Source organism: Vanacampus margaritifer, chromosome 4, assembly GCF_051991255.1.
Source record: "Vanacampus margaritifer isolate UIUO_Vmar chromosome 4, RoL_Vmar_1.0, whole genome shotgun sequence".
In the NCBI taxonomy this organism is placed as follows: Eukaryota; Metazoa; Chordata; class Actinopteri; order Syngnathiformes; family Syngnathidae; genus Vanacampus; species Vanacampus margaritifer.
In genome coordinates this window covers 19,653,031-19,669,043 of record NC_135435.1, presented here as the reverse complement: position 1 = coordinate 19,669,043, position 16,013 = coordinate 19,653,031, and the positions used below count along the sequence as shown (strand labels likewise).

Below are 16,013 nucleotides of genomic sequence, written 5' to 3'. Positions count from 1 at the left end.
TGTATTTCTTTCAACACGAATCCTCAACATGAGTCTTTTTCTTTTCAATGTAGGACATCCACAAACTTTTAAGACCGACGTGAACGTGGCTGTCATGAGTGGTACACAGAACTCAATGACACACATAGCCATTTTGTTGTAAGCTCTTTTTGTGAAACATTTTATACTCGTAAGAGAGTCCGAACATATCATCTAATGTGACAATACGACCAACCTGCCTGGTAGAAAAGTGATACAAGCAAATTACACACGTTTGTTAAAAAGCATCTGATTACAAGATAAAGTCACGACTATAATGCCGACATGAAAGATTAAAAACTTCAGTAATGTGCAACAACAATCATTAAGTGAGCATAATGACTAAATAAAAAATGTTTGCATCCGCTGAGTCATAAATTAAAAATATAAACAATTAAACAAGATTTTCGGAGTCATCTGAGCCAGCCGGATGACTCGTGCAAATAAAAACAAGAACAAATCTGCAATGCTTTACATCATTATGTGATGTATGATAATACTGCTTTAATCCAAGGTGATTCATAATGCATATAAGACACTCCATGGAAGCTCCTCTTGTGTGAATTGTACCTTTGCCATATTTTCACACTCTTTGGGCATCCAAAACGACACATTGGATGCAGAAATGCCTTAATAATTAAAAGTTGATGAACTGCAAGAACAATACAGTGTTGTCTTTAGCCCCCCCCCCCCTCCATCTCTTTCAAAACTTTCAAATTTGGGAAAAAACAACAACAGTGGCTCTCACAATGAGGATGCTACCCAGAAATCCTGAGATGCAAAGACACAACTGGGCAGACACAATGCTACATAACATCACATAGATGTTGTAAATTACAATGAATAATTAGTTGCAAGAGGTCTCTAGTCTGAGGATAATATTGCAAAATTACAAAAACTAAATTGTACCAGTCATGTTAAACATTCCCGTTGGTATATGTTTTATATTAATTTTTAAATGTACAAGTAGAACAGGTCGAACAATGCATAGGTTAAGATCAGTGTTATTCGTCATAAATTGTCTGTGGTCCAGCAACAGCTCAATTTCTATTAAAAAAAAACCTTTAAAAATATACAGTATAGTGTAAATGCCTTACATATGACTGAAAACATTCATTCTGAGTGTTAAGACATGATTAAGACTTTACAATTAATGTTTTTTTTCCCATTTGTGATTAAAAAAAAAACCTCAATAAAAGCAACCCTAGAGGTTGCAAAACGTTTTGCAAAATGCCCATGAGGCCACTATTTGTGCAGCATGTGTAGAGAGCATGTTTGAGCCCTACAGTTTACAAACATTTATTTATTCATTTATTTATTTATTTAAACAACTGACAGCAATGTCAGCTGTTATTCCTGTGTTCTTGAGTGAGGCCAGCAAAAAGTATGGATCCAGTCTTGGCAGATTCCCTAACTCTTTGGGGGGCCTGAAGTGTACCCACTTCTCTCACTTTTCCATAATAAAACAAGTGGCGGACACTGACCTGTACAAAGCAGACTGTTTGTTCTCTGTCCCTTGCTAACGAGCCGCTACGTGGCACTCGGGCCTAACCACTGATGGATCTGAGCTACGGCGCGCTGCATCTGTCCAAAGTAAAAGTCCACATTTCTGGAGAAGTCCTGGCAGACGGAGGAGTGAACGTCACCCAGGGCACAGTAAAGGGTGGTGCCGCCCATGCTGATCACCACAGTAACCATACAAAGCAGGAAGAGAAGCAGGCAGGAGTCTTTGCCGCCAACATCTGCAAAACAGACAAATTAGGCCTTCTGGCCACCCATCCATTTTTCTGCACCACTTATCTTGTTAGGGGTCTATTCCAAAGGGTCAAATAAGCCAATTCATCCATTTCAGAAACTCACCACTATCAAAGCCATCATCTGCTACTTTGAAGCGGACTCGTCTTTTGGCAGTGGGATTATCGGACCTGGACTCCAGACTAGCATCATCGGTAGGCAATTTCCTCTTCTTCAAGATGGAGATGAGGCCAGAGGCAGGCGATATCTGGGAGGGCGTAGAATAAATAACATAATTTGAAAACGATCTCTAGCTCTGCCTTTACAAAAGAGTCAGCTTTCAACTCACCGCTAGGTGTCACTGCAACACACAATAAGGAGTACTGAACTACATCCACTCTCCTTTCAACATTTATTACACTGCAGTCGGCAGTGCTTATGTACATGTCCCAAACAATCAATAAATGGCGAGTCAGCACTAATGGATACCTATTTGAGTTGCCTTTGTTTAGACCACATTAGCATGATATCAAAATAATCTCTGAATCATCATGTTGAAGGAGGGGGAAAAAAAGTACACAATAAATGTCTATCAATTATCTTTGGGCTTGACAAAAAGAAAACGCATATTTAAATCAGACTATGAAGATAAGACATGACAACATAGGAACTTCACATTCAGTCCTATACAATTACAGGGAGTAAATCAACACTAATAGCGGACATGGAATATCCCAATCAATCAATAAATGACAACTTGACATTAGCTAAAGACTTGCCTAATACACCTGCCATTGTAGCACACATTAGCATGTTTGCTAATGGTGATCTTTAAAAGGGAACTCTGACTGTCATGACAAGTTTGCTCTATATTATTTATTTGGTTGTTACTAACATGACTTTGAGATTCACCTTTCAAAAATAATTTCCAGTTTAATACATTTTGTAGAACCTTTATTTGGACGCACGCTGCCATTGTTGTTTACCCCGCAACGTATTCAGTGCGTAGTGACGTAGAATGGCGGCAGGGTCTCTGCCGAGCAATGTGAAACGGCCATAAAGAAAGCAAGTTAAGCCTCGTAGCGTTCCTAAAGAAACACATTCAAGAGTTTTGATCGTCCCTTTAGGAACGCTACGAGGCTTACCTTGCTTTCTTTATGGGCGTTTCACATTGCACGGCAGAGACCCTGCCGCCATTCTACGTCACTACGCACTGAATGCGTTGCGACGTAAATAACTATGGCGGCGTACGTCCAAATAAAGGTTCTACAAAATGTATTAAACTGGAAATGATTTTTGAAAAATGTATCTCATAGTTATGTCAGTAACAAATAATTTAAAGCAAACTTGTCATGACAGTCGGGATTCCTTTTAAAGCTGATCTATCAATTCCGTTCAGATAGATGTTAAATTAGCTTTCATTTCTACAGAGACAGTAGCAGAGTATTGCAATAATGTTGCTATGGGCGGGGTGAGTTATTAAATAATAATAACTTAGATTTGTATAGGACCTTCACACACAAAAAAGCCTGCCTGTCATTTGTGGGATTGAAAAACGTGGAAAAAACATAGCGATAAAAGCAAATTTTCAAACTTCACATCCAGTCAACTACAATTACAGACAAATGAACACTAATAGGCATTGAAAAATACATTTATCACATGATGCTGAACTATTTAATAAGCATGAACGTGTACAGACCTCCTCTACAGTGATGAGTTTGGCCATGTCGTCCAGTGTGATCGCTTCTGGAAAGACATCAGCCAGCTCAGCCTCGTATTCTTCTTGCTCCTCGTCTACCTCACTGCCCAGCTCGGGGTGTTTCAGAAGAGCCTCTTGAGGAAGATGGCCATCATCATCCTCCTGCTGCAGGCTGCTTTCATTTCCCTCCTGCAGTCAAAACGGAATGCAGCGCTTACAGAGTGCACGTCCATATTCAGGAAACAGCAACAGATGTTCCACTCCCAGTTGCTCTGTGCTAATACTTGTCTGGGACAGAGGCTGACATTTTAGCAAGGGCAACAAAGACAAGAGGCACTTGAAGATTTCAAAAAGAGAGAAAAAAATAAAAAAAATTGTACAACTGAGACGAAATCACATGACAAAAAGAAAACAACTTAACTGTAAAATATTGACTAATTATTCTTGTACCCAAGTTTAAAAAAACACTTAAACAAAACAGGATTTGTACCTTGATCTCGTCACAAATCTCTTTATCTGCTACTTGAGCTTTCCGGTGCAGATGTTCCACCTCCACATCTATCCCACTGAGTGCTTTCCTCTCTTCCTCGCCCTCTTCTTCTTCAGTCTCATCTTCCATCATCAGCGCCTCCGCTGCCTCTCCCACATTGCTGCGCTCGGCTTCCCGATCCACCTCCTTTTCCTGTGCCGAACCTAAATCTCCTCCCTGCTGCTCTGCGGGTTTGGTCTGATCCATTTCTCCAGCTTGAGAGGGGTGCAACACGTCTCCCACAGTTGAAATGGTGTGTTCCGGACACTCCCCTTGCTCCCTGCCACTGCCTTCCACGTCAGTCAGCTCAGTCCCATGGAAACCGGCCGGCCCTTCTAAATTGCATTCGAGGACTTCCCTGTTCTTTTCGGAACACTCGGGGGAATCGAGCTGATTTGTGGAGGGCGTGAGTGGATGGCTGGTTTGTGGACAGGAGGAGTCTCCGGCTTTATTCTCCGTCCTAACTTCAATGTGATGGGCTGGAGAAAAGCACACCACAAAATAGGACGTGTCAGGTTTAAAAGAATGTAAGTCATTGTTAGACAAGAAGGAGACACTGAAAACAGGTGGTAGATTAAAACCCTATAAAAGGTTTTACTTTTCTGTTTACGGGTGACATCCCAAATAGATAGACGGGTATAGCAAGGTGCAGCTATAAATATAATGGTAATGATTGTTTCTCAGGAAGTACATGGACAGGGGTGCAACATAACAGCTCCATATATACCAAATGTACTGTTTTATTATTATTATTACTATTAATAATAGGAATGGCCGAATACCAATGCTGCCGATATCCAGCCTTATTTCAAGGTATAGGTACTATACGATCAGGAACTAGAAATTACAAGAATAGAAAATCGCCATTAACTCATTTGCCCCCAAAAACGTATATTTATCTATTTTAAATATTGCCATGGTCCTAAAAACATATTTATACATTTTTTTATGTTTATTTTTTATTTTTATGCCAGAGCATACAGAAGGCTTTGATGCAGCCTCTGACCTGAAAAGGCCGCTTAAAGCAATAGTAGTTATTACAAAAAACGGCCAGCAGGTGACAGCAGAGTATAAGAGATCAACCAGGGCTATGTTGGGGAAAAAAATCATTAACTCACAATTCTAAATAGATTTGTGAATAATGATGAAACTTAGCTATATTCTAATGCTAATTGCTGCAAAATGGAAACAGATAAAAATATATTTTTTTCCTGATGAAGGAAGACTAATCTTTCGATTGGTAGGTTCCATGTTTTTATAGCAATAGAACACAATATTCTGTGGGCCTTGCAAAATCTGTCAAAATCCATTGAAAAATGGCTGGGAATGGATGAGTCAACCCAAACATGTTCTTTACAAATAGTCAACAAAAAAAAAACAGCATTTTGACTAATATTGCGTTTGTGAAATATGAGTTAAGCAGCAAAATCCACCTGTCTTTATCCATCTCAGGGGTGTGTGTGTGGGGGGGGGGGGGTTGTCGTGATTCTAATGCTGAAGATGGCGGGCACTTGTCATATTGCTACCATGGTAAAAATTAAAATTAAATCTTAAACCTGACTAGCTGTAAAGCAGCACCGATTTTTTTTTTAGCCACATCTTACACTGCGCTGGAAAAATGATATGCGGCTAGCTCACAAATACTGGCACAAGGTAGACACACACACAGGCAATCATGCAGTACTGTCACTTTCATTTAGTGACTAAGTGGAACACTTGTACAACTATAAACAATTCCACCTGTTCTTCTGGTTGTAATCAGATTAATGAAGGAGTAACAAATTAAATTCCTTCTCTGGGGAGGTAATTAGTACTTAAAACGAATTCCTTTTCAAAATAATTTCCTAAAAATTGCTGACTACAAACATTATATTACATATGTCACAAGTTATCGTGACCTGATAAAACCCACCAAATCACATTCCAGATGTGTGTGTCGAGACAACAGAACACCCCGTCTCAGCAACAAACCTTATATAATGCACACTACAACTTTTTTCTCCCACACATACTGCTTCATTCGTTCACCTGATGGAGGTAATGCATCCCCTTCTTCAAGCAGAGGCCTTAACAAGCCCAGAGATGCAGACTGTAAACACACATATACAAACTGTTTTAAAAAAATATATCCCTTTTATATACACACAGATGATATAAAAAAAAAAAACATGTCTTACCGCTGCATCTGTAACATTTGGTCTATGACGAGAAGAGACAGAATGATACGGTGGTGAGTATTCTTCGTAAATTAAGACATGTAAGATAGGTGATGCTTCTCTACTCTGCCAATCTAATATTAGCCTGAGCACATTTCCCAGGCTATTACAAAGTGTATGTGTGTGTGCTCGAGAGTGTGACACAGTCAAGTGAGATGAAACCTTAGTAGCACAAAAGCTCAAATGTCTTAAAGTGCACAAGTAGCAGTCGTATCTTTAACACGGATGCAATATGCATTTATGAAGGAACTTAAAGAAAATAGGATGCAAAGGTGACTGCACGCGCACACACACACACACACACACACACACACACACACACACACACACACACACACACACACACACAAACATTAATTTCTCGCCACCTTGTGTATCTATTTTTGGATATATTGTATATGTTGCTTGGCATGTTATTTCTTTATTAGGTTTACTGGAACTTCAAATACATTAGTCTGCCTGCCTGACAGTGTAAAGTACAAAGACATACACTGACCGAGTGTGTGTCTGGCAGATGTCTCTGAGAGTGTCCAGATGTCGGGCTTCTAGAATGGGTGAGCTTCTTGTACACCGACTTTCTACGAAGAACAAACAATGACAGAAATATTATTACAATGTACTGCAGTGTATACATTAGTGACAGTACAAACTTGGTCAAGTATCTATCCTGTTTTACTTTAAGTGTCAGCTCTCTGAACTTGGTTGTAAAAGCAAAGATGAGCTGGATTCAGTATGAGGTAAACTGACGGGGCTTCATGACAGATTGAAGACCAAGTCAATCACCAGACTTTAACCTAATTGAGCATGCCCCCAGAAACAAAACAAAAAAAGAACTGAAAGGGGCTGCAGTAAAGGCCTGGAAAAGCATTTCAAATGAAGAATGCAACTGCCTGGCGAAGTCAGTGGGTCGCAGGCTGGATGCAGTTAGTGCAAGTAAGATTTATGCCACCAAATATTAAATGATATTCACTAATTTAATTAAAAAATAATGTTTGTTCTAATACTTTTGTTCACATGAAAAGTGGGTGGTTCAAACTAAAGTTGTCTTGACTTGAGTTTTTTCTTCTTCTTTTTAAAAAATATACATTTTGTCTCTGTCTTTTGATCTGAAACACACATTTCTTCAGAAATAAATGAAATTGCCCTTGCCGTTCCAATACTTTTGAAATCATCTGTATATGAGAATATGCAGTACAGAGAACGATGGATGAATGGACACTATAATGTTAGTGTAATAAGTGAAATGCAAATGCAACACAAGCATGGTCTCTTTCTTCAGTGCAAGTATTCAACTAAAGATTTTCCAACAACACTGTTCCTGTCTGCTGAGAAACCTCTCTTTATAGGTAGCACAAAAAAATAAATAAATAAACAAATGTAACTGTATAAGTGTAAATCTACTGTAAATTACCCCACTGTTGCTGGAGAGCATTCAAGTTGTCCAACACTCTCTGGTGATAAAGCCTCTCCAGTTGAATGCACTGTAACGCCAACTGGTCTGAACAACGCAAGTTAAAGAACACACATAATGGCTCTGGAAATCTTTACTTTCTTGACATAACTTGAGGCAGGCAATGGGGGAAAAAATAGGAGAACAAAGTGAAAACTTTAGAGGATGAAGTATTGCTCATGTTTATGTATATGTGCAAGCAGCTATAGTACAATCCTTCTTTGACATGGTTCAATGGCCCCTCTCTCACCGAGCAGCCCCTCTATACATGCCATGCATGATGCATGGCATAGCTAGGCCAGCTCTCCCCTTGTATCTTTCTTAAATACTTTTTGTTGTTGTCAGATTACATCGCATGTTCCTGTTTTCTGACACGTCTATAAGAGGGAGTTGCACTTTGACTTTCTTTGAATTGATTGTATTGCGACAGATGGTTCGCTGGTTATGATAAAAAAAAAAAGCACTTTGTTTAAGTAAATGTGAAAATAAAGATAAGTTGACATCAAGACCAATAGCTTTGTCTGATGCTTTTTGTGGCAATTTTCCATTCCTTTCCCTCCTTATGGGTAAATAAATTCCAATTCACTGTGTGTACAACAAGTTATGGTAAATCAGTGCTTGTAGTTTTCAGGAAGTGTGCCATATTACAACCAAATTTGGCCTCCACAAAAAGCCCCTCCGCCAACACATAAACAATGATAAGGATACAATCTTCATGGCGGACAGAGGCCTCAGCAATCTGCAGGAACAGATAAGAACCTTTAAATCACGATAAGCATTTTTATCATTTCTAAGAAAACACTTCGGTTCACCCAAAAGTCAATTAAAATCAAAAGACAGACCGACTTCAGGACAATATAAAGAGATGCCACCATAGAAACTCTACCTCTCATTGGCCGGTGTCAGTGTCACTTTTATGTTGCTCAGCTGATTACGGAACAAGTGTGTATGTGTCTCAAGTGTGAGCGAGTGCGAGACGACACAAAAAGCTCTCACATTTAAATTTAAAGGACCAGTACATATTTAGAGGGCTCTTTTAACAGAAGAAAACACTATATCAAATCTGCATGTTGAACTAAACGAATGATATACGCAAGAAGTCAATCATAACGGCTCTGACCTTAAAGTGTCTCCAATAGCTTGTTTTTGCCGTTTAAAAAGGTCTCTACAGAGTGTTGTCTGTAGTTGCACATCTCAATAAATGAATGACTACCTACAAGCATATGCAAGTTGATCATTTCCAAAATGCATGTTTAGAAATTATGCTCAAAAGAAATCTTACGTTTAATTAGGAACTAGTCTTGCATACACAAACACATTCTTGCAGGCGTGCATTCCAGAGATCCAGACACATCAAGAAATCTAACTCACAGAGATTTTTTACATGTCAATGCACACATCTTGTCCAGCAGGTAGCAAGCTTGACTTGTGGATGCAGTGTCGTGTGCTTGTTTCAAATTGACACCATACATTGGAGGTGGAGTAGAGAATAGAGATTATTTTTTTTTTTAACTCATTCACTCCCAGTCCCAGCCATTTTGACTGATGCAACCCCCTTCGCTCCCGGCTGTTTAACTGGATTTTAAATGATTTTGCAAAGTCCACAGAATATTCTGTTCTATTGCTATAAAAACATGGAACCTACATTTGTATCTGTTTCCGTTTTGCAGCAATTAGCATTAGAATATAGCTAAGTTTCATCACTGGAAAAAAGTGCTTGTTGCAACATGGCCCTGGCTGATCTCTTATACTCTGCTGCCACCTGCTGGCCGTTTTTCTGTAATAACTACCATTGCTTTAAGCAACCTCTTCATTTCAGAAGCTGTATTAAAGCCTTCTGTATGCTGTAGCATATAAAAAAACATTAAACATGTATAAATACATTTTGGGGAGTATTAAAAAAACAAACTTTTATTCAAACCCATTCAAAATTATTATTATTATTATTATTATTATTATTCAAACCCAAAAACTACATTTTGGGGGGAGGGTTGAATTGTAAGAGGGCATTTGGTGGTGAAATCAAATAAAAAGAGGTTACCTGATGAATGTCTTGTGGAAGGCAAGTGTCATCTCCTCTTTGGGCCAAATGTTCCAGGGATGCTATCAGAAAAGAGATGGGCCTAATGGTGCAGGTGGGTACTGAAGAGGAAGTATACTGATCGGAATGTGAAAGTGTCATTTCAGATGTTGATTGTGCACCAGTTGTTATATGCCCTTTGGAGAGGGCAAAGGGCTGTGCAGTTTGGCTATTAGATGTGATGGACGTATTGGGCTTCATGGGGGACGTCGTCTCTAAATGAAGGTCAGAAACACTGGAGCATGTGAGCCCTTCAATGGGGGAAGAACAAGTGGTAAGAGGTTCTGAGGTGGATTTTGCATTTGTGGCACTAGTTGCTGAGATATGTTTAGGTCCATCAGTGCAGCTCAGGCCTGTGTCTGAGGTTAAAGATGGATGAGGACAAAGCACAGGCCCAGTGATGAAGGTACGTCCTGGTGTGCTGGAAGCAAACCCACTGAAGTCCACTTCAGTTGGGCCCAGTTCCAACGGGCTGATGGGACATGACGTTTCTTGGAGGACAGGGGATGTAAGTTCTGGACTCGTCCCAGGACTGAAAGGATTTTCCAGCAGACTTCCTACAGAGGGAGTAGACAAATATCATTTTTTGGCTTTGGCAAAGCAAACTCAGTTACACTGTGCCTTGCGAAAGTATTAGGCCCCCTTGATATTTCTGACCTCAAAGATTTATTATTTTTGTGTGTGAAGAATCAACCTGCACAACCGTGAAGTGAAACAAAATGTATATGATATTTTGAACGCTTTTTTTAACGGAATTATTCACCTCCTTTTCTCTCAGTGCAGCCGATTTAACAGACCTCTGAGACAGAGCGGAGTCAAAGTACAACACTATAATGTGTGCCATTTTTCTTATTTAACTCATTCACTGCCATTGATGGCTATAAATGTCAAAAATTCATTTGAACTATTTCTATTTAACATTTTTTTTCTCACTTTTGTTAAGAAGAGTATGAAAAAAGAAATATTGTACATTTATAACAGATATAAAATTTGTGATTAATCGTGAGTTAACTAGTGAAGTCATGCGATTAATTATGATTAAAACAATTAATTGCCTGTCACCCCTAATTTTTAATTATCTTTTTTTTTTAATGAATTTATGGCAGTGATTGAGTTAAAAAGCACATTACAAAGCTGTTTGTTGGGGTTTTTGCGTAGGCTGGAACAGATTAATGACATTGCTACTCATTTTGATGCGGAAAGATGATTTGAGATAAAAGACTTTATGATTTACAGGCATGGCCACAGATTTTTTTTTAAACTTATATCTCAATGCACCACTGCGTCCCAATTCCTGTGCTGCCTTTTTTAGGCTGATGACATCCTAAAGTAGCGCAAAAGCTACCCCAATTCAAAGGCTCCATTAATTGCATCATTCTGTTCCCATTTTTGCTGGTTGCCAACTAGCATTGTGAGCCATGATTTACAACATCCAGGATGGGCAGCATGCTTGCCTCACAGAGGTTCGGGGTTCAAGTCACTGCTCCAAACTTCGTGTGAGGAGTTTGCATGTTGTCACTGTGCTTCAGTGGGGTTTCTCCGGTTTCCTCCCGCATTAAAAAAACATGCACGTTACATTGAAGACTAAAAATAGTCCATAGGTGTCAATGTGAGTGTGAATTGCTGTTTTGAGTTTGACTAGCGACCAGTCCAGGGTGTATCCAAGGTGTTTTATCAACTTCGTATTGAGCAATTAAATCAGAAATATTGTCAATTTGCGCCGCATAATTCTCAAGTGTTTTTGTCTGTGTAATTTCACCTGCTTTCTGTACCTGTTTCTGAATAGGAGGAGTCAGTCATGGGTGTGTCTGGCGACTGGCAGTGCATTCGGCAACTTGATGCCTCTGATTCCTCCTCTTCATCCTTCATCACCTCATCAATGTCCTCTTCTTCTTCTTTGATTGTGTTTTTGTGTCTCTCAGACTCCTCCTTGTTCTCCCCATTGTTGTTGAGGGATGCATTTGAGGCTCCAAAATCATTTTGTAGAGTTGACGTATGTTCAGTCTGAGTGAGCGGGTTGATTTTGTTGAAGTTTTGAGGTTGGCCAGTAAGAGGTTCAGGGTGGGGTGTGTTATCACAACGGTCGACCCCACTCACTACAACTTGTGACATTATTCTGTCCTCATGGTCCAATTGACCTGGAGACATGAAATACGAAATCAATATTTGGTGCATGCAGACTGGACATGTTTCTTCGTGGCTTCGATGATTACGTTCTTCACACTCACCACCATGCTCCATGAGGCTCCACCCTCACAACCTTTGACCTTTCAGCCTGTTGTCGCCAATCCAGCAAACACTCGAGAACAAGAATGGCCGCTGCGAAAGAAAAAAAAAACATTACATAAGTTTAACAGTCTGACTCATTCATCAGTGAAAGTGAGCGGGAAGGGGCAAAAGGCAGTAAAACAAGTCCAACATCATTCCTGAGGTGACAAGCAAATACTGGCCCTTAAGTACAATCCTACCAGCACATCATAAGATATCATCTACAACACATTACAAACACAACTGCCACAGGTTCTTTGTAGAACGAGAATTGGAAAACCACTCTGTACCGCACATTGTATTACCTGGAAGCTCGACAACAAATCTCTGGATCTATCTAATAAAAATGACAACACTTTACACCCATATCATATTCAGACACTACATTTCATACCTTTAAGTAAATTAGAACCTTTGAGGTCAAACAACGTCAGTTCCATCAACATGAAGCCTGTTTTTACATAATGGAAATTTAAGATTGTACAGAGTTGTAACATTGGTAATCGTGACACAATCATGGGTATAAATCAACCCCTGTATAACCTAACAAAATTAAAAAAAAAAAAAAAAAAGCAGGGCCCCAATTTTTGTGTAATGTTGTGACCAAAGTCATAAATGTATCACTTGCAAAATAGTGAAGAGAAAAAGGAAAAGGGAGGCTTGCAGAGAGTCAGTCATCATTGTCGTCATCGCACTTTTTTAATTAGGGATCACAAAACACGATGCTATTTTGCCAACTTCAAACTATACAGTACTGTATAGTGATGATGCCATAATCAATATTAGAACATTTGCCCCACAGCTACTTTTTAACATGCTTAAGTGCTTTGCCAGTATAAAATAGGTTAACAAGTGTATAGTAAACAGTAAAAGGCTGTGGTGAAGGACACACTGGGCGGATCACCTGATAGGCGAGTCTCTTCACTCGAGTCTCAACACAAAGCATAGCTGACTTTGCAATGTACAGTCAAGTTTTTGTTTAATGAGGCCAGTTTATTATCCCTTACGCCATGTCACAATACAGTAAGGTGTGTGGTTTTATGGTTGTCATTGATATTTTCCACACTCGTTACGAGTACAATCTGATTTTTATTTTTTTTTAATCATACAACTTACTTTTGTTCTTTATAGCAGCGGTCAACAACTTTTTTTTCTGCCATGGTTTGGTTTCAGGTTAAAGACATATTTTGGTAAATTGCCAATATTAGAAACGTCATGTCCAATCAGCCGTTTGGAACTGAGCTTGTTTCTCTTCAACATGCTGGTAAAGCCATGTGAAAAGCATGCTTTGATAGCTTGATTACCACATTTGCGAGCCTGTCGCAACGTATTAGCAAACTTGGCGTGTGCGACTGTGCGCATCAGCTAGTAAGATACCTTAATTAGGACTGCTGATATTGTCTCTTGAATACAGTTTTTTTGGAAGTTGCGGGCTCTTCTTCGGTCTCATTATTTGGCATACTACCCCTCATTTCAAGGAAGTTTACACTAAACTTTTCAACATGATTTTTAAAACGAAACTCCTCCAGACTCTTTGTTGTACATAAAATATTTTAGATATGTGTAGTAAAATGATAGTTTAGTTTCTGGTATATGTAGCCTAGGTTTTAAGCTATTATTATAGACAAAAAATAAAATAAATAAAACAATATATTTTTCTGTGAGATGTGTTCCCTTTATTGTTTTTAAGATGGTCACAACTTGGCATCATTAGGAAAATACCCAAGGTGTACTGGTTTATATGAGGTAGTGAGACCAGCCATGTTGAATGATTGAGCGAACGTAATATTGACCAAAAGACAGGAGGAGGCAGGTTAATATTAGCAGAGTTGAAGGTGCTGAGATTCTTCATTTGGGAGTGAGTGACAAGGATGTACAATATCAGGAATGAGCTCACCAGAGGGACAGCAAGTAGACTGGTTACGTTTTGAGACAAAGCTAGAGAGAGCAGGTTGAGGCGGTTTGGACGTGTGGAAGAGGGACACTGGATATATCAGTTAAAAGATGCCGTAAATTGAGCTGCCAAGTAGGAGGCGGAAAGGAAGAACAAATGGGAGATTTATGGACTTGGTGAATGAGCAGAAGATACTGAGGACATGGAGTGATAGAAGAATATTATATGCTGTGCTGAAAGAAGATGCAATAAACATGTTATTCTTATGCTGACTTGTAATCAAGGACAACCTCCATGCCTAATCTAACTGGTGCATTACTTGCCATTGTTTCTTAATCAATAGCATCCCAAGAGTGTCTCTCCCCCACAGCGCTGCCTGTTCATCCAGCAACCCATCTTTTCCTCTTCTCTACAGGGGGCTCATAAATAATGAAGGACATGAGAAATGGAAAGAGCTCAGATCTCAGGAAGAAGAAACAAAGGCCACCCAAGAGTAATACAGATGGGCATACACACCTCAAACCACAGGACAACTCATTAGGTACACCAACAGTATCTTTAGTACAGCTTTTCGTGATGGATCGAGATGGCGTCAATCATCCTGAGTGTGTACCTAATGGCGTGTCCCTCCTGAATGTTTGCGTCGTCTCTACTAGCACATACTGCGTTTGGTTAACCTAGCTTTCAGTGGCAAGCCTTCAGTGTGACACGATGGGCGAGCACATAGTTCGATTCGGTGACAGATGTGCTAGCTGACAGCTAAACGCTCACGTGATTGCTAACAAGGTGAGCATCTGCCCTGGTTAAACAAGCTAGTTGCTCAATGTGCTACTTTCGACAATTTTATGTTACGGCTCTCTCGCAGGCGCTGTCACGGTTACAATAATTAGCATAATCGTAACGTTGCCTGTTCAAAAAAATCACAAGGTGCTGGTGGCTACCCGACTATGCACGTTACTATCGCAACAAGATGAGTTTATATAGCAATTGTTCGACTACGGTTACAAATTGAGTCATCTTGGAGAGTACAGCGGCGTTGGCTAATAGTTAGCTCGCCGTCCACATCTGCACAGCACACCACAATCGAACCATTTAATTATGTCACCGGACATTCGTATGCTTTAAAGTGACCTTACTTTTCGTTAGCTTGCGAAGGAGCGCTTCTTTCGCATCGACGATTGGCAGGTAATCCAACAGGAACGCCACCTCTCACTGGCAAGGTTGGCCAAAAGGTGACAGCTTGGACCTGAAGTGACACCTTTCTGAGGATGTTGTCGCAATGACGTCTATCTGCCACCAGGGGCGACGTTGCCAACGTCAGTACCGAGTGGCTCTGTCGCCCTCTTTAGGCGACAATGTCAGGTTTGGGCAAAGTATGGCCAGACCTAACCTGGCAATAGCCTGATAGATAATTGTGATTCACTCAAGGGAGTTCTCCACAATAGTCTCGGGAGTTTGTGAACTCACAAATACCGCGAGAATTCATCTTGCAGAGCAAGGTTAGGCCAGACCACTGATCTGAATATATGACTGGAGAGCCGATAGCTCATACGTACAAGCCGTTGAAGTCACAGGGTGGCCATCTTGCTCCTCCCACCTCGCGAGCAGACTATTGTAAACTATATGGATACGTACAGATGAGACATACACAGTTTGTGCCGGGGTGGTCACTATTTATAACAAGTAAAATAAAAATTAAAAAATTAAAAAAGTGGACGGCATATGCTGCTTTGAAGACACCCTTTTTCTTTTATCGCTCAGTTCCAGACCCCGATATTAGATTTGGCAGAGGCATCTTTTGTTGAATTAGTTATAATTTATAATATAATTAATTATATATATACGTTGTAAAATGTCTGAAGTCCTCTTGTTTACGTTTATCAAATTTAAAACACCATAAATCATGCTGTTTCTACGAAGTACTGTCTCAAATATTCTCCAATTTCGATACTGTAAATGTATAGGATCGTGTGCCGAGAAACGTTTATTGGGAGGAGCAATATGGCCAAAAGTTTGGCCTATCGGGTTTCCAGTTGTATATTCAGATCAGTGGGCCAGACCAGCAATCGGATTTAAAAATATACATATAATTTTGGTAATTGTAAATATTGTCAAATAAACA

The 16,013-nt window shown here is 39.7% G+C and overlaps 1 protein-coding gene across 1 annotated transcript; it reads right to left on the bottom strand.

Moving 5' to 3' along the window:
* Positions 1 to 480: 480 nt before the first annotated feature.
* On the bottom strand, positions 481 to 15,169 carry cnsta (consortin, connexin sorting protein a). Its single transcript, XM_077564640.1, has 13 exons — positions 15,028 to 15,169; positions 11,958 to 12,048; positions 11,502 to 11,867; positions 9,691 to 10,286; positions 8,358 to 8,388; positions 7,611 to 7,697; positions 6,696 to 6,777; positions 6,161 to 6,182; positions 6,012 to 6,072; positions 3,945 to 4,462; positions 3,455 to 3,643; positions 1,879 to 2,020; positions 481 to 1,760 (listed from the first exon to the last, which is right to left on the bottom strand). Exons 2-13 carry the CDS (start codon positions 11,968 to 11,970, stop codon positions 1,549 to 1,551), a joined length of 2,319 nt encoding a protein of 772 aa, XP_077420766.1. The 5' UTR covers positions 11,971 to 12,048; positions 15,028 to 15,169; the 3' UTR covers positions 481 to 1,548.
* Between the last annotated feature and the right edge of the window lie 844 nt (positions 15,170 to 16,013).